Here is a 26,060-nt window from a genome sequence, read left to right on the forward strand (position 1 = left end):
GTTACTTGCTACGACAGGGATAAACCTTAAAAACATGGCAAGTGAACAAAGGCAGACACAAAAGGCACACGCTGTATGATTCCATGTATATGAGAAGTCCAGAATAGGCAAATCCACAGGCACAGAATGTAGACTAGCAGTGACCTGGGGCTGGGTGCGAGGGGCAGGGAGAGTAGCTGTGGGCTGGACAGGTTCCTTGGGTGGGGGGCAGGGGGTTGATAGCATATTCTGGAATTAGACAGCGGCAATGGTTTTACAACTCTGAATATTCTAAAAACCACTGAATTGTACACTTTACAATGGTGAATTTTATGTAAACTATACCTTAATTTTTTAAAAAAAAGATATCTAAAGAACTAAAACTGTACAAAGAGTGAAACAAACACACCAAGCATTCTGTTTCCTTAGTATAAAGTATTTAGAGCCACTTCAGATAAAATTAAGTCCCTACAAACTAAATGAACCTCTAAATTCAAAGAGTGGATTATTTTCCTCTTTTTCTCTGCAGAAAATCAAAAACTGAAGATTTCTTTTAGGTGTTTTCTAATTCTTAGACCAACGAGAACAAATGAATCAAGATACCTAAGCACTCAATTTACCAAGCTTCCTTCCTCTTGGGCTCTGAAGTCCATCTCGAACAACCTAATGAAACAGTACAGGAAAAAGTCATTTCAATTAAGCTATTAGACAAGGCAGTGGCATTTGATGCATTTAATGTATTTCCCAGACACCATCTCAAATGCTTTCCATTTCCCAATCAACAACACTGCTCTGTTCTAATAGATCTGGCCATCTCATGTAATTGGCCTTCAATTACATTTCATTCCAAATTAATCTTCACAAGTGTAGCAAACCAAAGAAAAGATGGTGCTGTTTGCATTGCACTAATATGCCGGGCCTCTTAAAGAGAACTCATGGAGAAAACCAGAGCCAGGGTTCACTGCGTGAGTAATCACTAAGTGTGGGGATTTTACGGGAAATCACATCCTGTGGGGAAGTTCATTCCCCTCTCACAGAGGCCAGGAGAAGAGATGCCACCGGCGTCTGCATCTGTGTGAGGTCGGTATCCTCCCCAGTGATGCACGATTGAAGGGTGCAGAGTTCACTCCAAATAAAAACTAATTTGGACAAATCATGATAGCATAGTACTTTTTCACTGAAGAAATTCAAATACATGTCCGCTTTGAGGCTCCCTTAGTGTGCCCAGGTCTGCTATTTCCAAGCACTGGGAGATAGAGTAATTCCTTCCGAAAGCGGCCAAGCAGCCCATTCAGCCTCATTCCATCCCTAAATGCTCCCTCTGGCCTTGCCACCTGCAGGTGGGAAATACAGCTGTGGCTCCCTTAATGATTTCACACCCCTGCGACTCCCCATAATTTCCTAACACACCCGAATGACTGTCCTGGACCCAAAAGCAGCAATGTAAGAATTTCCGCTGGCCTGAAAGTTAATGCAATCATCAAAGTTTCCAACTTAAACTCGGGAATGAGCTTGCTTACCAAGATGAGCTTGCTTGCCCAAGACATTGCCTCCCTGTACAATTAGTCCAACATGACGGCTCAACAACGAAGAATAAAACTAAGCCCAATGTGTAAACAGAAAGTCATAAAATGGAGAGGACCACGTGAGGCAATAAATAACTTAGAAGTCCAATCCATCATCTGGTGAAGGAGAAAATCGGTAGAGGAGAAATTATAAATATGTGTGTGTGTTAGTATATACCACAAGTTTTACTAACATACGAAGGATTTAAATACCATACAGCAAAATGGTTTCTGAGGTTTTAGCAGCACTGAAAACAACCTGGCTTACTTACTAGCCACATCAACAGTTCAATCCAACGGATTTTCCAGGAAATCTGGGGCAGTTCTGTGTTTAAACACATAAAGGCACATTTATTTACTGAGCATCCACTAAACAGAAGGCAAAAGTAATGTTTTCTCTCTCAAGCATGTGTTTCAGAGATACAGAGGACCAGCATCCCTGTTTCCCCAATTCACTGTCAAGTTCTTCATGAGCAGCTCATGCTAAAGGTTTGAAGTCTGTGATGAAAGCTGACATGGTCACCAACCTCTCCTCTCCCAACGTGGGCTCAGTTACACATTGTCAACCTGCATCACCTCCACTCTGGACGTGAGTTTCCTTCCCCGGTTCCATTCACCATGCAGCTATGAGAAGGCCCAAGTGCACACACCGCTCAGAGAGCACCTGGAGCCTCTCAAAGGCAGCATCTGTGAGCCACAGTCAAAACTGGGGGCATTGGCAGGGATTCGTCCTTCTCCCATCCTGTGGGGTTTATGTGTATATGGTAGGAAAAGAAATCCATCACCTTCACTTTTCTCAGAAAAACAGATAAAAGAGGAAGCACTTTCCTGTTCTGGATGTTCCACATTCGGATCCATCCAAACCACAGTGGACACATCTAGAACAACCTTATCCCCATCCCAGCAGAGAGCTAAAAACATAACAGGTGATCAAGAATTCTTTAAATTTTGGACTTAGCAGGTTTGCCCTGTTTCTTAAACAAGCAAGCTTTCCAGAGCTATCCTTTTAAGTCTAGAACATAAAAGACCAATAAAAGTGCTAAATAGAGCTTAAAAAAAAAATCCTATACTCATGATTTTTCAAATTTCAGTGATTTTATCTTTGACAAATAGAACTTTCTTCAATGATACAAATGTTCTTTATCCATCTGGTCTTTACCTACATTCCACAGTAGTGACTATCTAAAAGTGCCTATTGAGCACTTGAAACATAGTGCAATTAAGGGACTGAATTTTTTTATTTTTATTTAACTTTAGTTAATTTTAAGTTAAATTGCCATGTATGGCTAGTGGCTACATATTAGCACAGGTTTAGACAGACAGGGTCCCTGACACAGGAATGAGAATCATGGCAACAGACCCTGGTCCAAATCCAAACTCTGCTACTTCCTAACAAACTTAAGCAAGCTATTCAAACTTTCTTGTTACTCCCCAAGTGTAAAGTAGCATGTTAGTGGGAGAAATGTCTGAAGTAAGCAAAGAACTTTTCCATCAGTGTTACTTTCCCTGCTGTTATTATCTGCCCCCCAATTTATGCCCCTGCAGAGAAAATACACAACCAACCAAAGCCTGGAAGGGTAGATACCAAACCACAAATGGTTTGATCTCTGGGTCAGGAAGATCCCTTGGAGAAGGGAATGGCTAACCATTCCAGTATTCTTGCCTGAAAAATCCCATGGACAGAGGAGTCTGGCAGGCTACAGTCCAAAGGGTCACAAAGAATCAAATACAACTGAGCGTGTATGATACATACACAGTGTTAAATAATATTAAGAAAAAATAAATCAAAGGCTGCCATTGGTGTCAGTTTTATAGATGAGTTCTGGCAAACTATTAAGGACTGACATGATTTAAATTCTATCAAAGCCAAAAAAAGTGGAATTTTTAACATCCATTTTATTGGGCTAGCATAACAAAAAATACTGAAGAAATGCTAATTTCTTAAGACATAAAATCATTAAAAATAGCAAATTAAATTCAGTAATATATTAGAACAGGGATTATTCTAGTAACTCAACAATACTTTCATAATAGCACTATAAAGAGGGAGAAATAAACTATCACATATTTCAAAGGTGGACAATCTAATAATCACCTCAATATATGTGTACTGACTCTATTCCTGTTCTTAAAAAAAAAACAAAAAACTCTAGTAAACTAGGAAGAGAAATAAACATCTTTAATGTAACTTAAATATAAATCTTCCTCAAACTCCCAATAGTAAAACACTAAAGATATTCCCATTAAATTCAGGACCAAAAAATGAAGCCTACTATGGTGACTATCACTGGATACTGTACAGGAAAGTCTAGCAAAATACTAAGACAAGAATTAAAAAGAAAGAAGCAAGTCCTAGAAAGGAAGGAGACAAAATTATTACTATTTAGGAATAGTATAATTGCTTTTATTGTAAAAGACAAGAGAAACAACTGAAAAATTCTACAACAATGGAATTACGAAAGTTAAGAGGCAGTCCACAAATACTGAGTATGGATCACAGTAGATCCTGAGGTAGATGCTAGGGATATAGCAGTGAATAAAACTAGAGATCCCGGGTACCTTTTTGAACCTAACAGAGAATAAAATAAAAATACAAGTTCCTCATGCTCTTTTCCTGTGTTCGTGAACAGAACACATGTAGACAACATCATTTCCCATTTTGAGGCAATTCAGAAAATGGGCTTTGGAAACCCACTTACAAATGTACAAAATCAACAGCTCTTCTATAATCAGCAAACATCAGTTACAAGATATAATTTAAGAACAGCCTATTCGCTACAGAAATCAAAAACAATTTAAAATACCTAGAAATAAATTTAACAGGAAACGTGTAGGACCTATATAAATAAAAGTACAAGTTTTCACTTACTGAGATAAAAAAGGAGAAGGCAATTTTTAAGCAGGAGGAGGCATACCATGCCGTGTTCCTGGATTGTAAAAGTGTAAATTTTCCCTAAATTAATCTATATATTTAGTGCAATCACACTTAAAATTACCAGTGGGATTTTTTTTTTAAGAAGTTGACAAAACGATTCTAAATTTCATTTGAAGAATATGTGAGAATGTTCAAATTTTTTTCTTTTAGAGAAAACACGAAGTGCTCCAAAAGAGAAGTCATGACATCATACACAAATTTTCAGACACAAGTGGGCTGAGAGCTCGGCTCTGCTGTGTGTGCAGCTCTAAAGGCTGCTGTGCATTTTTATATGCAGCCAGTGTACTGCTTTATCTCTAGACAACCCCTGTGGCACAGCAGCAACCCCAAAAAGGAGGCCTCAGAAGCCAGATGTGTGCAAGGCCATTAATATGTATGAGAGAGTTCTGCCAACACAAAGAACACACCTCCAGTAGGTAGGATTCTAATGCACACAGACATTCAAGTCAATTCCTTGTAAAAGAGGGGTGGTGGTGGTTGTTGCTTATTTGCTAAGTCGGGTCTGACTCTTTTGCGACCCATGGACTGTAGCCCGCCAGGCTCGTCTGTTCATGAGGGTGGGGGAAACCTGGTGAATGTATATTCTGGGTCTTCATGCTCAATATTAAAGATTTCCAGGAAACACAAAAATTGAGCAATCAATAAAAGCCTTTATTGGGCGATTATAAGGAAAAATTTAATTTCCTCCCTAGACAAATACTTTATATTTGGATTCCTATGGAAACCTAAAATCAAATCAATCATATTTAGTAGTTATATTTACATCTCCTTTCATTTTTAGTAGCGTTTTACAGTATAATTCATTCACCCGCCCCATTCCCAACCATTACCTCCTCCCAATGTTTTCCAAGTGAATGGAAACTCAGTACACTTGATCAAGAGTAAGAAGTTAGGCCATTTTACAGACACAGATAAGAAACTTTAAAAGCCTAAAGAATGTGTCATATATCACAGAACAAGTGAGCTGCAGCTGAGACCAGGGTTGAGCTTTCAGTTTCTGAGTCTGAAATAGGGCCCCTACAAACTACCCCCCACCTGCCGCCGTCTGTTTCCACGGTCACGGAGCTAATGAGGTCCAGAGCACCGTAAAGTTATGAGTTTCTGTCCTCCTGTGCTCAGGCAGCTGTATTCGGTGCTGAAACTACAGGCTGCATGCCCAAGCCTGACCAAACAGCAGTCTTTAAAATTTTAATATTGATTGTTCCAAGAGGGACCCATGATAATAACTAACACATGTTGTGCTTACTGTTTGCCAGATCCTGTTCTAAGCACTTCAAAGATACTTACTCGTGTAAATCTGTACAGCACTCCTTATGAAATAGACTAGTACAATCATAACTCAAATTAGAGATGAAGAAACTGAAGCACAGAGAGCCCACCTAACTTCTCTAAGATCTCAGGGGCTCAGCTCCAGGGCCTGTGCTTTCGATCTGGGCGCCAGGCTGCCACGAGTCACGTCTGCTAACAGATTTCCATGTCTCTGCATACCCCAAAGCCAACTAACAGCAGTCTCTGTAGTGATAAAAGATGAGTATGATGGCCCAACCTAAATTACTCGTAATAAGGTTTAATTATTACTAATTGCAAAGCATAGCTAATTGCTGTTGTTCCACTCTCTCCTCTAATGATGCACATAAAAATACTCAGGTAAGTTCTCATTGTACTTTTTACATAGTTGAAAATATTCTTGTACAGTGTTTGGAATTATTCAAACTATAAAAATCCAGCTCCAAAATAATAAAGTCAGCCACTCTGTGTGAAATCTTACTCCAGTATAAGTCCACTGTGACCATCCCTCTCTGAATGGCTGGGATAGTCCTTGGCACAGCCTGTTTTGTCCTGTTTGTGTATATTCATCTTGTTAACCATAATACAAACTCCCTGAGAGCAGGGGCCACCCCACAGAACCTTACAAAATACTCTGTACATGTGTACTTAACACATTTTTGGTGGCCAGGGATAAAGTGGAACAAATTTGTGTGCGTGTGTGCAGCAAACAAACCAAAATATTTAAGCCCTGTAAATACATCTTGGATAGCCACGTTTTATCATTTTGACAATTAACTTCCCACTATCAGCAATTTTTTCACCTCATCACACAGACAGAACACTTACTGGGTACCAGGAGCTACAATGAGTGCTATATTCAAACTAAGCCAGTTAAGCCACACAACTGTCCTATGACAGTGAGTCCATTATATAAACATTCCCATTTTACAGATGAAGAAACTGAGGTTTAGGAAAATAAAGCAACTTATCCAAGGTCCCACCACTAATCATGGATTGTGTTAGGATTCAAACCCAGGCTCTCTACTTTCAGAGGCTGGACTCTTAACTGCCTGTCTCCCTAACCATTTTAGGTTATCTCCACCCTGGCTCACCACCAGCTTAAGTGAGACCAACAAAACACTTCATCTCCTAAATCACACTTTAGCGTAAAATGTTACCAGCTTTTTAGTGAAGGCAATAGAAAGAACAGTTCTACAAAACTTACCCTACTAAGAGGGTCTGGGCTCTCATATGATTCAGCAAGTTCCTTTGAAGACCCTGATCTCAGCTTCATTGAGAGCCATGCTTCTATTCAACAACTTGTTTCAAAGATATTACAAACTGTATATCTGATAAGATTTCTGCGTTAAGCAAGTTGCCCAATCTGTGCTTCACTGAAATGCTTATACTGCTAAGTCACCTCAGTCATGTCTGACTCTGTGCGACCCCATGGACTGCAGCCTACCAGGCTCCTCCATCCATGGGATTTTCCAGGCAAGAGTACTGGAGTGGGGTGCCATTGCCTTCTCTGGAAATGCTTATATATGTGTACAAATAATTTCATTCTGATTCCATTTATATTCTGTTCTCACTTTTTCACCTACTTCTAATTTATCTTATGGAGAATAACAGCATCTTTAAATTGCTTTGAGGACAAGATGGAAAGTGCCCAGGAGATGTACAGCTTGTTTTGGACAATCAACGCAGAACGGGGAGAGAGGATTTAGAGTCCTAACCAGAGGAAAACACTGATGGCCCATGGATGTTATCCACCCAACAGGCTTGTTTTTAAATTCTAGACAGTAGTTTTCATTTTGTAAAATTAGGTGGCAACATTTAAAGTCTAAGAGATGACACATAAATATCTAGATTCCTTGTTTTTCTTGAAAAACTGGAAGCTCCGGAAACACTAAGCCTGTTCTCTATACATGACAACATTGGAAGCTCAACAAAGGCTTCAACGAACCATGAGATTTTAGTATGCCAGTCTCCACCCTGATGGTGCCACACATTTAAAACCACCTGCTGTGGCATTTGACTTTGCAGCCCTGGATTAAATCAACAGCAAATCAATTCCTAACAGAGAAATCTGCAACTATAATTATGCAGGATTTTCCACCTGCTGGGGGAACCTGAGTATACCCTCTTTTATCTCCTCTTATCTCAAAAAGGTGGGGGTTATTCAGAAATTTGGTTGGAAAGAGGCAAAAAGGGACTAGATAAAGGCACCTATTTACACAATCTCCTAAGCCAGGGTGCATCCTTGAGCCGTTGGCACTAACTCCCTGGTTTAAGCTCCTTCGTCAGACTCCATTCCCCACCCAAACTCCATTACTGTTCTGCTGATCCCAAGAAACACAGACTAAAGCTAAAAGCAAAACTGGCACAACCAAGTTATCATTCTCCCAGGCCTCCTACCTCAGCAAGACGCCCTTCCTTGACTGCCCACCTGGAGGCGCCATGAATACAACAATCCACACAAGGTAAAAACAAAACCAAGCCCCTTCTTGAAAAACAATGCTGCAGCCATTGTTCAACCCACAGGCGTTTGGAAGGTTCACGCAGAAAAGTCAAGAAATTTCCCCTCACAGGAAGTTCCTGGAAGGAAGTTGGTGCCCAGAAGCTCAGCCACTCCTCAGACCAGAGAAAACAAAGGAGATGCCGGCCTCTATTCTCCAGAATGGCTACAGTATTCTAGAAAAGGAAGCAGGATCTTCAGACTGCAGGAGCCTTATTAGCACAGGTGCTGGGCTTTCTGGGCAGGCTTTGATCAGAAAAGCCTTCCACATTGCATCTTTGAGGAAGGGTGGTGGGTTTTTTGCCCCATTTTGATCAGGAACCAACCATGGAAACAGCTGACTACTTGAAAGGGGTTGCGAGTGTACATTATTTGTCGCCTCACCCCGCTTAACCACTGCCCAGTTCTTTGGAAACTAGAGCCTCCACCGCTGGCGAGAGCAGTCCCTAGGAGCCTAGTGGTAGTAGTGATGTCACAGAACGTGTGGAAAGTTCTTCTTGACACTGTACATCCACAACTGTTGAAATTCTTCCTTTTCCTTAAATTATTCTAAAAGTAATGCATATGCAGCTAAATTCTTCCAAACAGAACTAGATGGTAATAAATGTTTAAGTGTCTCTGGGCCCATATTCCCCATGTCTACTCCCTTCCATTACTACTGTTCTTACGGTCCTTCTGTGGTTATCAGCTCAACTAAATAACAGGCGTGTATCTCGTCTTGATTTGTCAACTTCAGACAAAATCTACTGACTTACTGCCTGCCTTCCTCCTATCTTCCACATTCACACTTCCTTCACTTCTAATTCTTTTCTAGTTTTCTTGATCGTGCTATTTTTAGTTCTTCAATTGGTTAGCTGTCTCTCGTTTCAACAGCATTACGCAGTATTTCTGGACATCCCCCCATGAAAGAGAAGGAAATTAGCATCTGACATATCCCCTACCACCTCTCTTTCCCTCCTACCATCCAGCCACGAACTCTGTCAACTCTTCCACTCTTTTTTGCACTGTCAGGTTTTTACATCTTGGGTTTAGATATTTTTTTTCCCTTGTACTTATATTACATCTTCTTCATCTTGTGTGGAGATGAACCAACAAACTATGTACCTGCATTTACAACATTATGATTATGCAAATGCTACTTCCTGCAGAACCAATAGCAGTACTCAACTCCTGAAGAGGGAAATAGAATCCTTAGTCAGTGAAGCTGGCTAGACCTCAGGGTCAAATGAGTTCTCTTTTCTTAATACTATTAAGAAAATAAAAAGCATCCCTGAGGCCTAAAGACTCCAAGGTATATGTCCAAGAGGAGAGATGACACGAGGTGAAGAGATGACTCACTCAGCATGGCTACTTTACCTTTTTTTTTCCCCTCTGCGTGCAGGTTGGCTTATGTGATCAGCTTCTTGGCTACCTAGGTTTTTTTATTATTTGCTTTTAAAAAAAACCACATAGATAATAAAAATACATGCATAATCTTAAATTATATATTTAGCAACATTACAAAACAGAAAATAGGTCATAACATCTAGCAGAGAGAAAATTGCTTGCTCCAGAAGACAAATTAATTTCTGAACTAGGTAAAAGTAACAGGAGAAGCAATGTTGCATAGCAAAAAGAACAACAGTTTAGGGGTAGGACAAAGATGGGTTTAAATCCTAAATAAAGACTTTCTTTGTAGTCTTGGGACATTTACTTAAGCTCTCTGAACTTCTGATTCCAAATCTATGAACAGGCTAGACACACTTCTTTCTCAAGGGTACTATGAAGACGAAACAGGATTACGTGTATAATTCAACCAGGAGAGTCCGTGCACTTGCTAATCAGCTAATCAGTGCTTACTAACACTAGATCTTACATGCCCAGGAGCACCTATCTCTCAAATCAGCTATAATATATGATACTGGGCAGCAAGTTATATTTATTAAGGTCCTAGGAAGGAACAAGAGAGTGAGGTGGCAGGCAAGAAATATTAAGAATCTAGTCATAAAACTAAAGGAAATGTACAAAATGAAGAAAGACATACAATACTAGACACACACACAAAAAGTTATGACAAAATTCTTTTGCAATTAGACTTGGGAAGATTTTTTTTTAAAGACCATTCTTTGATTATAATTCTGAACTACACTTATGACAATGTTTCATAGGCAACATATACCTTACATGGACAATTAAGAAATCACCCCAAAAGACACCACTTTACTAGCAAAAAAGGAAAAAAAAATCCATAATTCATAATTTAACCAAATGTATGGTTGAAAGAGGGAGAGAGAGGCTTTGTATGAATCAGTTTAAGTTGACCACAAAATTATGAATTCTCAAACTCTGGCTGATGAATACTCCCACACATTGTACATATGTAAGAATCATGCAAAAAAATGTGGTGTCACTAAAATTTCTCCAAAACCACGGCAATATTTCAAGCTCCACCTCTCACAGTTATACTGATTTTAGATCTGAAATCTAAAGTCTCTTCTTTAATTTGCTTGCACTTGCTTAATCCATGCTGTATCAGTGATGTAAACTTAAAATGATTTCAAGCCAAAATCATATTACTAGACTCCTACATGCTTACAAAAATAACTTCTGTTTGAAAGTGAGTGGTGAGGTGTTAAGATCTGGACCACCATCTAAATGCATGAACTTTTCCATATTTATTAGTATGTAGTATTATTAGCAAGCCTTTTCTTTCATTATTTCTTGGCCTTCCAGTGTTTCTCCATAAGGTTAACATTAAATCTACTTTTCATTTCTCCTCACTGCCAATATTCTGCCATGTAACCACGTTTCTTTTAATCAGCCGAGACAGAAGAAAAATGGCAAATACTTACAATGTTCTTCCTCTTACTCATCAAAAGAAGGGAAGAGGGAAAGAAAATAAGAAAGATACCTGTGTTCATGAAGGTGATACTTTCAACTATCTCAACACGGACCATCTTTGTGCTCCCTCTGGAGAAGGCAACCGACAAGATGCTGTCCTACAGGAAGGCAACAGCCAGGAGCCTTGGGGCAGAAGGTGGGGATAGCCACGGCACTCCGGGGCAGGTCAGAACACGGTAGGTGGAAATGAAGAGGCACAAAAATAACACTGTGAATCAAGTAAATTCACGGCTGGTTGCCCACTCTTAGGTTTATACATTCAATTTTGTAGCCAACTAAAAGCCCAGTAGACAGAAGTGGTTTTAAAATACTCATCCCTTTGGCCAATCTTATCTTAAACCTCATTTCATATTTCAAGGTATTACTCATATCCCAAGTCTTAAAGAAGACCTATTAGGTACTTATCAAGAATTGAATCTCCAGGTTTTCATCATTACTCCAGAATTCTTTTTTTCCTATGGCTCAGAAGCCAGAAAGCTCCTGGATTTTTATTCTGCTGCTCAATTTTACCTTGATTATAATACCATATCATTTCCATCTCGCTTGTTAACTGCCTAACCATCCATAAGAGTTTACAAATGATGGAATTATAAATCTAACAATTAACTGATTTGGTAGCTTCGAGGAGAGTGTTCTGCTTCTGTATTCAGCCTCCTGAGGTGGAAATGTTTCTTGAAATTTGATTCAGGTTCCTCTCTGACGGCAGGGCTACATCTAAAACATCCAAGGCAGATGTTGTGAGAACCTACTGTTCACTCCTGGCACAAAACGATTACACAGTCTCTGCAAAGGGTGACTACCATCACTGGTAGCATTTTATACACACTCATCCTGTTTGTCTACGTGCTTATGAAAAAAGTCTTTTCTACAGAACATTTTTAGCAAAGCAGAATCACTATTCTCAGAAGGAATTTTATAAAAAGGAAATGATTCTGGTCTTCGTGAGGAGGCGTGGGCTCAAACTCCACTCCTGACACACACTGTTTAAACAAAAAAAAGGGGAACCTTTTGACCACTGATGCCGGGAAAATGCATGCACACACACACACAAGTGAATCCTTTTATCTAAGGATGTGAGGGGGTCAAAGATTCATCAATGATGATAATGGCATTATGGGCTACAGAAACTCTAAAGGTATTTTTCACACAGAAACTCTACACTGTTTCATGGGTCTGACAAGAATACACGAGACAGATGTATGTAACATGGGGGAAAGGGAAACTGCAGTCATGTCCGCAAATTAAGCAGACAAACACGAGCCTTTTCTGAGAAGTAATGTGAAGTTACTGAAAAGCTTTTGTGACGATATTAACTTTTCAAGATAACAAAAATGCCATCAAATATTCACCGCACAGTAGCAAAAAATCAATTTTCATTAATGAATCCTCTACCTGGATCCAATGTTCAATTCTGTGTCTAAAAAAAAAAAAATAAAAGTCAATGCCAACATAAGCACTACCAAGATAAATGTTTTTGCTTTTATTTTTTGGTTATGCTGGGTCTTTGTTGCTGTGCTGGTTTTCCTTGAGTTGCAAAGTGTGGGCTTCTCACTGCAGTGGTTTCTCTTGTTGGAGAGTGCCAGCTCTAGAACACACGGTCTTCAGTAGCTGCAGCTCCTGGACTCTTGAGCACAGGTTCAATAGTCGTGATGAATGCACTTAGCTGTCCTATGGTATGTGGGATCTTCCCAGACCAGGGATCAAACCTGTGTCTCCTGCAATGGCAAGCAGATTCTTTACCACTGAGCCACTAGGGAGGCCCAAGTTAAATGTTTTTTTATATTTATGAGAAGCCCCATAAAGAAAATACATAAAAGGGTCTCTAACTGGTGCCTCTATAATAGACCGGTGCTTGACTTCTTCAGATACTTACACTCCAGCACTCAACTGTACCGATGTATAAAAAACTGAAGAAACTGTGCAAACACTTCCTTCGTAGAAACAGATTTCGTTTTTAACTTAGCAGCTAGTTCTCTTTAATAGCATGATCTCACATGTGGTGATAACATTCACATGGTATATATTCACAGACTGCCAAATAGCAACAAAAAGCAACTTCATTGTTTTCTAAAGGTTCTCATATAATAGACCGATGATATTAGTAGCCAGTTTGTGCTTCAAAAACTCTGATAGAGATTGTGTGGATGCGGCTCTCTTTTGTTGTTGTTCAGTCACTAACTCACGTCTGACTCTGCAACCCCAGGGACTGCAGCACGACAGCGTCCTCTGTCCTCCACTATCTCCCGGAGTTCACTCAAACTCATGTCCATTGAGTCAGTGATGACATCCAATCGTCTCATCCTCTGTTGTCCCCTTCTCCTCCTGTCTTTCTTTCCTTCTCTCTCTTCTCAATCTTTCCCAGCATCGGGGCCTTTTCCAGTGAGTCTGCTCTTCACATCATGTAGCCAAAGTATTGGAGCTTCAGCTTCAGCATCAGTCCTTCCAGTGAATAACTCAGGACTGATTTCCTTTAGGATGGACTGGTTTCATCTCCTTGCAACCCAAGGGACTCTCAAGAGTCTTCTCCAGCACAACTCAAAAGCATCAATTCTTCAGCACTCAGCCTTCTTTATGGTCCAACTCTCACATCTGTACATGACTATTGGAAAAACTATATGGATATTTGTCAGCAAAGTGATGTCTCTTGCTTTTTAATATGCTGTCTAGGTTTGTCATTGCTTTTCCTCCAAGGAACAAGCATCTTTTAATTTCATGGCTGCAGTCACCATTCACAGTTATTTTGGAGCCCAGGAAAATAAAATCTGTCACTGCTTCCACTTTTTCCCCTTCTATTTGCCACGAAGTGATGGGATCAGATGCCATGATCTTCATTTTTTGAATGTTCAGTTTCAAGCCAACTTCTTAATTCCCTTCCAAATTCCTCTCCGGGTAGCCTACAGGCATCTCTACCACTTTTGGAACACTCCCCCTAACCCCTTTCTCCCGACACTGAGAGAAGTGCTGTGGCCTTGGGCCTTTCTGAAGAGCTGTTATTCCTCATAGCTGGTGGCTGTGTACTGTGCTTCTCTCTCTCAAGGCCCTTCTGCCTGTGGCACTGGCTTGGGCTGATTTACGAGCACCTGGGTCTGTGCTCATTTTCTGATATTTTATGGAAATGCAATAAATGTACCAGCAACCTTTGCAGGTACAATCTGCATCACTGGCATGTCTGGCCTTGGCTGTGGCATCATCAGGAGGAGACTCTGGGGATTCCAATGACCATTCACTCAACTGCACTCTCTCAGCAGAGGAGATCTTTCCCTGAGAAGTCACAGTTGGAACTCACTGTGTCCGAGAGAAAGCCCATTCCCAGACATCTCAGGGAGAGGAGAACTGACCGGGAATCCTGCTACCTTACCAGGCATTTTGCTCAGTACTGGAGGATACGGAACTAAAAGACCCAAGTTTTTTATCCTTTTATCCAAAGACTATTTTCCCCTCCCTCAAAAATCATACTGGATCATTACCATATATGCAAATAGAATTGAGGAAGAAAATTTTCAAAAAAACCCCCCAAAAAACCAGTAGACCAAGTGGTCAGGTAGCCAAGCAGGCTACCAACAGGAAATGACTGATTCTCAGGTAAGCTACCTATAGAACTGTTATTATTATTATTATTATAAAGTATCATACAGAGCTGATGTGATAATTAATCAAGTCCTCAGAATATCTGAGATTCCTAAAAAGATAAATTCATTTTATTTTTGTTTTCTTTAGAAATCTTACACAAATTATCATGCCTTCGTTGTCTTAAAATACTTTTTTAAGCATCATGAAGAAAATTCCCTTCTTACAGCATCACTTCTCTACAAGTTGGCTCATGGAGAACAGGCAGGTAAATCATAAGATCTACTCTGAAAAGAATTTGGTCAAAATTTGAAAAGAACCAGCTGTGAATAACATTTTAGATAATATTTATAAGTATAGACTAGAGCTCTACAGTGGACTTGTTTAAGCTTCTGATGCTCTCTGCCACTATTGAATTATCACAATAATGTTCAAATGTGTGGGATGAAGTCATGATAATTGCACAGTCCTAAGGACTTGTGGGCTCCAAGCTACAACACAAACCCTTATTTGGATCCTAGAGTTTTGTATTCGGGAGAATACAATATATGCAGGGATCTGCAGTTTTAGCAGAAGCAGCCAGAGCGTTCTGGTGAAGATGCTCTGATGCAGGGGTTCCTTCCATACATTGGGAAACCCTGCTTTGGAGGGCACAGAGCAGAGCCAGAGAGACAGACACTCTGATCTACTACTGGAGTCGACAACGGGACCAAGTTCCAGAGTCAGTACTGAAGCAATTCTCAAACATATTTCAGTACTTAAGAGCTGAGAGAAGGCAGAGAATTACATAACTAATGAGAACTACCATGTGATGATCTCAGTGCTATGGCAGAGAAATGGCCATTCAATGGCATGGACATAACCACTCGCTCTGAAAGCAGTTTGTGGAGTTTTGGTGAGGTTTGGTTTTCCTCCTATGGAAACCCAAGTCACACTACATCATGGAGCAGGTTCAACAATCCAACGTTAGCACTCATTTCTGCAGAAATTCCTACCCCACAGAGTAAAGGACAGTTTTGTCAATTACAAAAAACCATACTGTTAACACGTACACGGGGTTCACCCTCACATGGTGCCAACCACTGCAAGCAACTGGGTCTTGCTAGGTTAGTGCAAGTACAATGTTTTCCAACCAGCTGTCATTCAATCCAAATTTAAATGAACTTTGATCTTCCCAACAAGACATAAACATGAAGACTTTTTCCTATTTATTTATTTAGCTAAAGAATTTAACTTTATACAAACCTTATATTTGAAGCACACAGATACCTTACTGCTGCTGTTACTTCCTTGAATTTCCTAGCATTGCCATGGTTTAAAGTCCCACATCAATATTTGCTTATTCTTCGACCATGTCAATTATAGCCGCCACCGCCCTTTCCCTTGTTACATAGCTGCTGCCTAGATATCCCGGTCACACGTGCTATTTGCACACACTCTCTCCCTCTAACAGAATCCTGTTGCTCTAAGCAACATGACCAACCTCCTATAAACAGCCATTCTTCCTAGGCAACCTTTGAATCTCACGGAACTTCCCAATACTATGTACTCTGTTACAGGGACCTAATACGTGAGGTTCACTGTGACTCTTGCTAGTGAAACAACAAAATAATCTCTTTAAAACTGGACTCTCACACCTACTCAAAGGTCAAAGCTTAAGTTTCTAGGAGAGATCCACCCCAGCCCCTCCACCATCACTCCCTAACTCTGTTTTTGTTCTCTCTCTCCAGAGTTTTGATCACAGTTTATTAGTTATTTACTTACGGGGGTACATGGTTATATATCTGTTTTCCCTACCTTTTTTGAGAAGCTCCATTGAGAACAGGGATTTTGTTTTCTTGGTTTTTTTTTTTTTGGCCAAGTGCCATGTGGAACTCTCTGAACAAGGATCAAACCTGCGCGCCCTGCAGTGGAAGCAGAGAGTCTTAACCACTTGATCACCAGGGAAAGAGGACAGGGATCTTGTAACGTTATTTATTAATATCACTATACTCCTAGCACTTAGCACAGTTTCTGGTAGCACAGTTCGTAGTGAAAGAAACATTTTTTAAATGATAGAAACTACTCAAGATACCATAAGTACAAAGGCCTCATCTGTCAAAGCTGGTGACCACCTCTGCCATATGTATCTCCAGTCTGGTCTGGAATGGGAAGGGCATCTGCTCTCCTTCCTCGCTGAACACGTTGGTTAACCTGACTTAGGGCTCTCTTCATTACCTGTCACCATGCTATTGGGGTAGCAAAAACAATACTACTTCCATATGATATTCTGCCTTCATTTGGCTTATCATCTGCAGGCAGCACCATGCAAACTACAGAAATGTCAGTATCATCTTAAGTGTCTCTATGTCGGCAGAATGATTGGCACATGGAAGAATCAGGGCAACTATCTTCAAGACTTCCAAACGCTCAAAGTCAGTTAGGCTGGATAATATTTCATGCAGTTGAGAATTAACATCTAGGTCCCATGCTTGGAGGAATATCAAGAGTAAAATACGCTGAGTGAAATCAGATGCTCTGATTCACTCTTGGTGATAGAAAAGGACTAGATACTGCTAATCCAGTAGAAACATTTAAAGGAGGTTTTCCAGCTAAGTAACACCATGTTCTTGTGAGTATCTCTCAGCAGTCCACCTGCTTGATCACAGCCAGAGATCTAATCTATGGACAAATCACCCAACTCATTCAATTGGGCAACAACATTTACAAAGATGACACACTGTACCAGGCTCCCTTCTCAGCACTGGGAGTCTAGCAATACACAAAACCGACAAAACCTCTCAAAGGGAACGAGAGACATCAATCAACATACAGGATGTAAACTACTGAAAATTCCTAAGAAGAAAAGAAAAAAACAAGGATTAGGGGTTGCCATGGAGAGTGTGATGAGGTGCTCACAGAGATGACTAAGTGAAAACCTGAAAGAGAGGAAGGGATGAGCTATGCTGATTCCTGGTGCAAGAGCAGTCCAGGATAGACACACCTCAAAGCAAAGTCCCAGAAAGAAGGCTGGTAGGTTGAGGAGTAGCAAGGAGAATGGAGCAAGGAGCAGAGCCAGAGGAGGAAGGGAAGAGGAGAAGGAGGTGAAATGAGAGACTGGAGGGAGCAGGGACAGGGAAGGCAGACAACCAGCAGGTCCTCCACGATGTCAGCTTCTACTCAGGGCAGGACAGGAGGCCACAGACAGTTCTCAGCAGATCACACACAACTGCTTTGGGCTTTAACAGGATAACTGACTCTCTGGGAAGAGTAAACTGGGAGGGAGGCAGGGCCAGAGAGCTTCCCTGAATATCTGCCACATTGGCCAGAATACAGCTTTGTTCTATGCTGTGACTGAAAGGCATCTTGAAGCATATTGATTAACCTGCTGAAGGGTTTGATCTAGCATCTTTCCATCAATGGAGAACAAAATTTCTGCTTTCTCATCTTGCTTCTTTTGAAGAAGTAGGATACAACAGAAACACGGGATTCAGGACCAGACAGACCTGGTTTTGAATCCTACCTGCTCCACTTGTAGGATGGGGAGCATGTGCAAGGTTATGTTTTCTCCTTTGGAAGAAAATAAATAGTGAACATACTACCTGTCAAGCAGGGGCCTCGTAGAGCATGCACATGATGAATAAAGGATGGCTGTGATCATTAACCTCTGTAGGAACAATGATCAGAGATCTCAAGGCTTTTACAAAATCCCACAAGCTGCAGAAGGTCAATGAAGACATAATAACACCTTCCTCATTTATGTATCTCAACTGAAGACCCTCTTTAAAGTACAGTACTAGGGATTTTCTCTAAAGCTAGTGCAAGTCTAAATGCTTACAAATCACTGAGATATTAATTCATGACATTCAGGGAGAATGGCAGTGATCCTAAGGTGGCCAAAGCATTGGAGTTTCAGCTTCAAAATCAGTCCTACCAATGAACACCCAGGACTGATCTCCTTTAGGATGGACTGGTTGGATCTCCTTGCAGTCCAAGGGACTCTCAAGAGTCTTCTCCAACACCACAGTTCAAAAGCATCAATTCTTCGGCACTCAGTTTTATAGTCCGACTCTCACATCCATACATGACTACTGGAATAACCATAGCCTTGACTAGACGGACCTTTGTTGACAAAGTAATGTCTATGCTTTTTAATATGCTGTCTAGGTTGGTCATAACCTTCCTTCCAAGGAGTAAGCGTCTTTTAATTTCATGGCTGCAAGCACCATCTGCAGTGATTTTGGAGCCCAACAGTCAGCCACTGTTGCCACTGTTTCCCCATCTATTTCCCATGAAGTGATGGGACCAGATGCCATGATCTTAGTTTTCTGAACGTTGAGCTTTAAGCCAACTTTTTCACTCTCCTCTTTCACTTTCATCAAGAAGCTCTTTAGTTCTTCTTCACTTTCTGCCATAAGGGTGGTGTCATCTGCATATGTGAGGTTATTGATATTTCTCCCGGCAATCTTGATTCCAGCTTGTGCTTCATCCAGCCCAGCATTTCTCATGATGTACTCTGCATAGAAGTTAAATAAGCAGGGTGACAATATACAGCCTTGACGGACTCCTTTTCCTATTTGGAACCAGTCTGTTGTTCCATGTCCAGTTCTAACTATTGCTTCCTGACCTGCATACAGGTTTCTCAAGAGGCAGGTCAGGTGGCCTGGTATTCCCATCTCTTTCAGAATTTTCCACAGTTTATTGTGATCCACACAGTCAAAGGCTTTGGCATAGTCAATAAAGCAGAAATAGATGTTTTTCTGGAACTCTCTTGCTTTTTTGATGATCCAGCAGATACTGGCAATTTGATCTCTGGTTCCTCTGTCTTTTCTAAAACCAGCTTGAACATCTGGAAGTTCACGGTTCAGGTATTGCTGAAGCCTGGCTTGGAGAACTTTGAGCATTACTTTACTAGTGTGTGAGATGAGTGCAATTGTGCGGTAGTTTGAGCATTCTTTGGCATTGCCTTTCTTTGGGATTGGAATGAAAACTGACCTTTTCCAGTCCTGTGGCCACTGATGAGTTTTCCAAATTTGCTGGCACACTGAGTGCAGCACTTTCACAGCATCATTTTAGGATTTGAAATAGCTCAACTGGAATTCCATCACCTCCACTAGCTTTGTTCATAGTGACGCTTCCTAAGGCCCACTTGACTTCACATTCCAGGATGTCTGGCTCTAGGTGAGTAATCACACCATCGTGATTATCTGGGTCGTGAAGATCTTTTTTGTACAGTTCTTCTGTGTTTCTTGCCACCTCTTCTCAACTGCTCAACTGGGGAAGTTTTTTAAAAATAAATTCTTACTTTTTGGCAAAATGTGTCTTCTCTTTACAAAAAATAGATTGTTGTTTTCTAAAAGTAACCCAGAAAGCTAAAAGTTTCATTTGACAGACACATTTCATAATCTTTTAAAAAATTCCATTCTTTCCCATCATTTTCTGTTTACGAAGGCAGATGCCTCTGGTTGCCAACCCAACATCCACTCCCCCTTAACTCTTTCTAGCAAGTCCCAACTCTGTTAGAGCATCCACTCCTCCCTCACACACTTCAAAAGATGGTGGGTGGCCCTGCCCTCCGTTCAGGTGTGAATGCTGAGTCCCACACGGGACCATGATTTAATCCGAGGTCCAGTCTTATGTGCAAGTGGAGTGAGCTGACCTTGCAGGCCAGGTCTGACTCTGAGACTCGGGGAAGGGCTGAAAACCGATAGTGGCCGAGGTTGTACTGGAGGGACCTTGGGAGCATTTGCCTTGCTTCCAAGAAGGAAACGCCGGAAGAAAGAGATCTTTCTGTCTCTAAATCTGCTGCATCTGGATATGGAGCTAGAAACCCCATGGCTGACCTGCTAAGCACCTATGAATCCCACAGACACCAGTGCTGGAGCCAGAGCCCTCAGCTGTGACATCTGCAGCCTTCCCTACCTCTGGACTGCTTGTTATAAGTAAAAACTAATTTCCTCCTTGCTGAGGCCAATTAGAATCAGGTGTTTCTGCTGCCATCAATCTGCTAATACAATGGTTTAATAAAAAACTACTAATTTTCTTTTCATACAGTATTATTGCTGAAAATTCACTTTGGTAAATGACATCACACTTGTATAAATGAATAAACAGATCACTTTTTCCTTTTATTACTTTGTAAGTATAATGTAACCCTCTTCTGAAAATCATTTTTAAAATCTTGTTAAAGAACTGAGTAAAGTCCGAGTTGTTTTTTTTTTTAAACTGTCTTCATTTTTATGAAACTTACATTCTGGTTTATTTACAAAAGCTAATGATAACTCTGTATCCATATACGCTCATGGTATTCTGATAATTATAAGGCTGGAAAGATTTACTACAACCTCTGAGTTGGGCTTTTTTTCTATAGGTATTCAGTGCCTCATGGAATTACTGGGTTTTTGTTGAAAATTAGTCTCTTTTGAGCCTTTACCCAAGTCCTTCCTAAAGGTCTCAGACTTCTGACACATCCCTGCATCAGTGTCTCAAGAATTCCATAGGATATAAATGTGCATATATCAGAAGTTTCTGTCCTTGGAGACAACTGGAGTTGGAATCCAAAATTTTGCCTAATCATTTCACTAGATGACCACTTTCCTGCAAAATGGATGCACAGAAGGCAAGTGTGGTTACAGTATGCTAATAAACATCATTTCCTTCCTTTCATACACCAAGAGAAGATATTTATTTGCTTGCTCTCTTAGACACACATGACCTAAGAATGCATTCCTTGCATAACTTCAAGTGGATCTTTCTTATATGTAGAAAAGAAAATCTCCACTGGAGCCACTTATCTCAATGCCAAATGAATTTCCTTTGACATGTTCCTAATAGAGAGTCTTGTGACTTTCAGATTTCAAGGCAATGTACATATTTAAAATATAGGAATTGCTTTCAAGTATCCACCACAGAAACTGCATAAAGTGAAACAAAAAAAATTTTGGCAGTAAAACTGCTTTTACACTAGTTAGAGAATAGCCCTGTTGACATAGCACTGTTCACCATTTACAGCTGCCATATCACTTGCTTAGAAAACTCTTCATAGCAAAGCAGGTGGTTTTCAATGGAATGTGGACGTGCAGGTGGTTGAAGCAGTGGCTCTTCAAGCTAACCTGGTAGCTTCTTGAGAGGTACACCAAAAGTTTGCTGATGCCTGCCTGCTTTCTCTTCTTCTTTCAGTGATGTTTCTCACCACAGCAGAAAGAATATACTAAGGGTTAGAGACCACAGTAAAATTGAAATGACCTGAAATACCAAAGAAGGCTTAAATTCAGTCACATTTCAACACTAACCACTACAGTCCCTAACTGGGACCAGCACTCCAGCCAGCAGCAGGAGACAGGATCACAGTGACAACCAGCTTTTTAATTTCTATCCTTACATCTCCACTGCATTTCACACCTTCACTACATTTTCAACTCCTTTCAGAATTCCTTTCCCTCCTGGTTTACCTCTCTCCTCATGTTGTTTCTATCATTTTCCTCTGCAACGTAAAATCACGCAAGAAACATTTAAAATTGGCCAATTACTGTCATTTCCATCAGAAAGTTAGTTTTCCACTGGGCTTTTGGCATTTATGCCACATTCAAGTTAGCCATGGACTACAAAGACTAAGGTCATCAAATACTATATTGCCTTGTAGGTATGAGTTTTATTCTAAAAAGAATGATAAACCCTAAAATTTATTGTTTTTTTACCTTTTTTTTTTAAGACTCTCAGACTTCTGAGTGACAGGACACTGATCTGGCCAAAGTCCAAAAATAAATGAAAAATTTCTAAAAAATTAAGATGAAAATTCTTGATTCAACAAACCACTACAGTTCAGTTCAGTCGCTCAGTCGTGTCCGACTCTTTGCGACCCCATGAACTGCAGCACGCCAGGCCTCCCTGTCCATCACCAACTCCCGGAGTCTACCCAAACCCATGTCCATCGAGTTGGTGATACCATCCAACCATCTCATCCTCTGTTGTCCCCTTCTCCTCCTACCCTCAATCTTTCCCAGCATCAGGGTCTTTTCAAATGAGTCAGCTCTTTGCATCAGGTGGCCAAAGTATTGGAGTTTCAGCTTCAACATCAGTCCTTCCAATGAACACCCAGGACTGATCTCCTTTAGGATGGACTGGTTGGATCTCCTTGCAGTCCAAGGGACTCTCAAGAGTCTTCTCCAACACCACAGTTCAAAAGCATCAATTCTTTGGCGCTCAGCTTTCTTCACAGTCCAACTCTCACATCCATACATGACTACGGAAAAACCACAGCCTTGACTAGACAGATCTTTGTTGGCAAAGTAATGTCTCTGCTTTTAAATATGCTATCTAGGTTGGTCATAACTTTCCTTCCAAGGAGTAAGCGTCTTTTAATTTCATGGCTGCAAGCACCACCTGCAGTGATTTTGGAGCTCAAAAAAAATAAAGTCTGACACTGTTTCCTGTGTTTCCCCATCTATCTGCCATGAAGTGATGGGACCAGATGCCATGATCTTAGTTTTCTGAACGTTGAGCTTTAAGCCAACTTTTTCACTCTCCTCTTTCACTTTCATTAAGAGGCTCTTTAGTTCTTCTTCGCTTTCTACCATAAGGGTGGTGTCAACTAAGCCATGCCGTGTGGGGCCAACCAAACCACTTCAAAAGGAATAGAAATAATTTATTCTGTCTCTGTAACTTTTCAAAAGCTAGCAGATTTGAAGCAAAAGAGGAAATAGGTAGACTGTAGCTCAAATTACATTTTATAATTTTCCTGTTTTAATCAAAACATTCCTCATCCTCTAACAAAACACATTCTAATATTGTTACCTTAAATATCCAGCTATCTTAACGGCTTCATAGAAAATATGGTGACTTTATTTGCATTAGAAGCTCATTAAGTTCAATACAAGTCAACTTAATTTAGCTCATACTCTAAATAAAGGTTTAAACCACAGAATTTCTAGTTTGCCTTCTCTCTAATGGAAAAATATGCTTTGATATCCAATTTTTTAATTAGTTGTGAGAAAATACTAATAATCGTTATATAAATAGACTGTGTCAGCTATAACAGCATTAGTCTTTAGCAAAGCAAATAACAAAGGAATATAAACACACTATTGATTTTTGCATGTATTGCTCTAATGAGGAAAAAAGTACATTAAAATACAGGTAAATTTATCATTTATTATAAAGTATCCATTCATGTTTACAGTATTACCTGAAGCATTCCTTTGACAGAAAAAAGAAAAAATAATATTTCAAGACTTGTTTAGCTACATGGACTTCTAACTGTAAAAGATCCTTTTAAAATGATTTATGTAGAATTAAAATTAGTTACTAATACCATGTTTTAAACTCATAAAGGATGAAAAACAACTACAATAAAATTATAAAGTAAGGAGACATTTATAATATTCCCTTCATGAAGCTGCTCTGTAAACTCAACTATGTTTAGTTTGTTTTAGACATGGCATATCTGCAGTTATTTCTGAACACCAGGTATATGTTAATATTCTTTAGGGGCTTAATTAGCCCTATTATTCTGCTTGCTTCATTTTATGATAAGATGTTTATAAATGTTACTATTTCTTCAGAGCTGAAGTGGGACACTTAAACCATCCTCCTGAATGAACTACCATTATCTCAGATTCATTTATTTCCTGATGTGTTACTGGCTTCTGGGGCCCACTTAAACTTATTTTTACTAATTCTTACTCCTATATGCACTTACAATACACCTCCACCACTAATACCACTCCCCAGTCAAGTCATCTCTTCCCAAACTCAAATGAACCACAATTCCATTCTCATCTAGGCTGAATTACTTCTGTTTTCCTGCATTTTAGCTTATTTTTATTACTTCTCTCCCCCTTTTCAAAATCATTAAGTGTACCTCCTGCAATGACTTTCATAAAACTCCACCTGAAAAATGCATTCTCATACTGTAAGTACATCTTTAAGTAGCTTCTTGATTCTAGGTTTAAATGAGGACCATATACAACCAATCCTAGTTACACAGTTACATATGAAGTTTCTCCTCAAAGTAACTATTCTAACATTTGAATGTTCTTATTAATAATGAGTACTACTTGGTTTGATGGGTCCTCATTAACTACGAAAATCCATTTTAAATATATGAGAAATAAGCTCCTACTTTTGTTACAGCAGATCATATTACTCTATTATAATACTCTAAAATAAAAGTTAACAGGTAGTGCCTACCTTGTGCCAGACAAATATAAGTACTCATTATACAAAAACTCATATGATTTAATCCTCACAGCAGTGATAGTACAGATGAGCTAAAACCGTTAATACCCCCATTTATAAATGAAGAAACTAGGACAAAGAGAACCCTTGCAACTGTCCAAAATGCTATAACTATTAAGCAGGAGATCCAGATGCAAACTCAGTTCTATGGCTGTAGAATCCATGCCTTAACTACTGTGTGATGTGTTATGTTATTCAAATTTGTAGAATTCAAAGGAATATTAATACGACCAATGATGTCCATCAAGAGATGAATGGATAAAGATGTGATATATACATGCAATGGAATATTACTCAGCCATAAAAAATGAAAACCTGCCACTTGCAATGACATGGATGAATCTAGAGGGTATTATAATAAATAAGACAGACACAGAATGACAAATACTATGTGATTCTACTTGTATGTGGAATCTAAAACACAAAACGAGTGAACAGACATAACAAAACAGCAACAGAGCTATAGATACAGAGAATAAACAGGTGGCTGCCAGAGAGGAAAGAGGTGGAGGAGGAAAGAAACAGGTGAGGGAGATTAAGAGGTACACTCTCAGTTAAAAAATAAAGGAGTCATTGGGTATGAAATGTACAGTGTGGGGAATGTAGTAACTATGTAATCTCTTTGTATGGTGATAGTAACTAGACTTATTATGGTGATCATTATGAAATGCATAGATATATGGATTCACTATGTTGTATAACTGAAACTAACATAGCTCTGTAGGTGACTTATACTTCAACATCAAACAAACTCATAGAAAAAGTGATCAGATTTACGATTATCAAAGGCAGAAGGGACAGGAGGGGGTGCTGGATAAAGCCAGTCAACAGGTAGAAACTTCCCGGTATAAGATAAGTAAATACTAAGGATGTAATGCACAACATAATAAATATAATTAACACTGCTGTATGTTATATATGAAAGTTGTTAACAGAAAAAAGCCTCAGATTTCTCATCACAAAGAAACTTTTTTCTATCTCTTTAATTTTGTATCTATATGAGATGAGGGATGTTTATTAAACTTATCGTGACAATCATTTCATGACGTAAGTCAAATCATTATGTTGTACACCTTAAACTTATACAGTGCTGTGTGTCAATTATATCTCAATAAAACTGGAATGAAAATAA

At 39.7% G+C, this 26,060-nt stretch overlaps 1 protein-coding gene across 11 annotated transcripts in view; it reads right to left on the reverse strand.

Moving 5' to 3' along the window:
• GNAQ (G protein subunit alpha q) overlaps nucleotides 1–26,060 on the reverse strand; it is a 469,675-nt gene that overhangs the window by 256,349 nt on the left and 187,266 nt on the right. Inside the window, exons 1-2 of one of the 11 annotated variants that reach the window (XM_081506038.1) lie at nucleotides 15,959–16,180; nucleotides 11,157–11,244 (exon numbers count right to left, since the gene is read on the reverse strand). The exons of 5 other annotated variants lie outside the window; for them this stretch is intronic. In XM_081506038.1, the coding sequence (XP_081362164.1) occupies nucleotides 11,157–11,202 (46 nt within the window). In that variant the 5' untranslated portion in view covers nucleotides 11,203–11,244; nucleotides 15,959–16,180. Of the gene's footprint in view, nucleotides 1–11,156; nucleotides 12,862–15,954; nucleotides 16,181–26,060 lie in introns of those variants that run through there. 5 more of the 11 variants (XM_081506022.1, XM_081506031.1, XM_081506087.1 and 2 more) reach the window with 5 other exon arrangements.

The sequence above is a fragment of the Giraffa tippelskirchi genome, chromosome 1, assembly GCF_054371585.1.
Source record: "Giraffa tippelskirchi isolate mGirTip1 chromosome 1, T2T-mGirTip1v1.2.pri, whole genome shotgun sequence".
Classification (NCBI taxonomy): domain Eukaryota; kingdom Metazoa; phylum Chordata; class Mammalia; order Artiodactyla; family Giraffidae; genus Giraffa; species Giraffa tippelskirchi.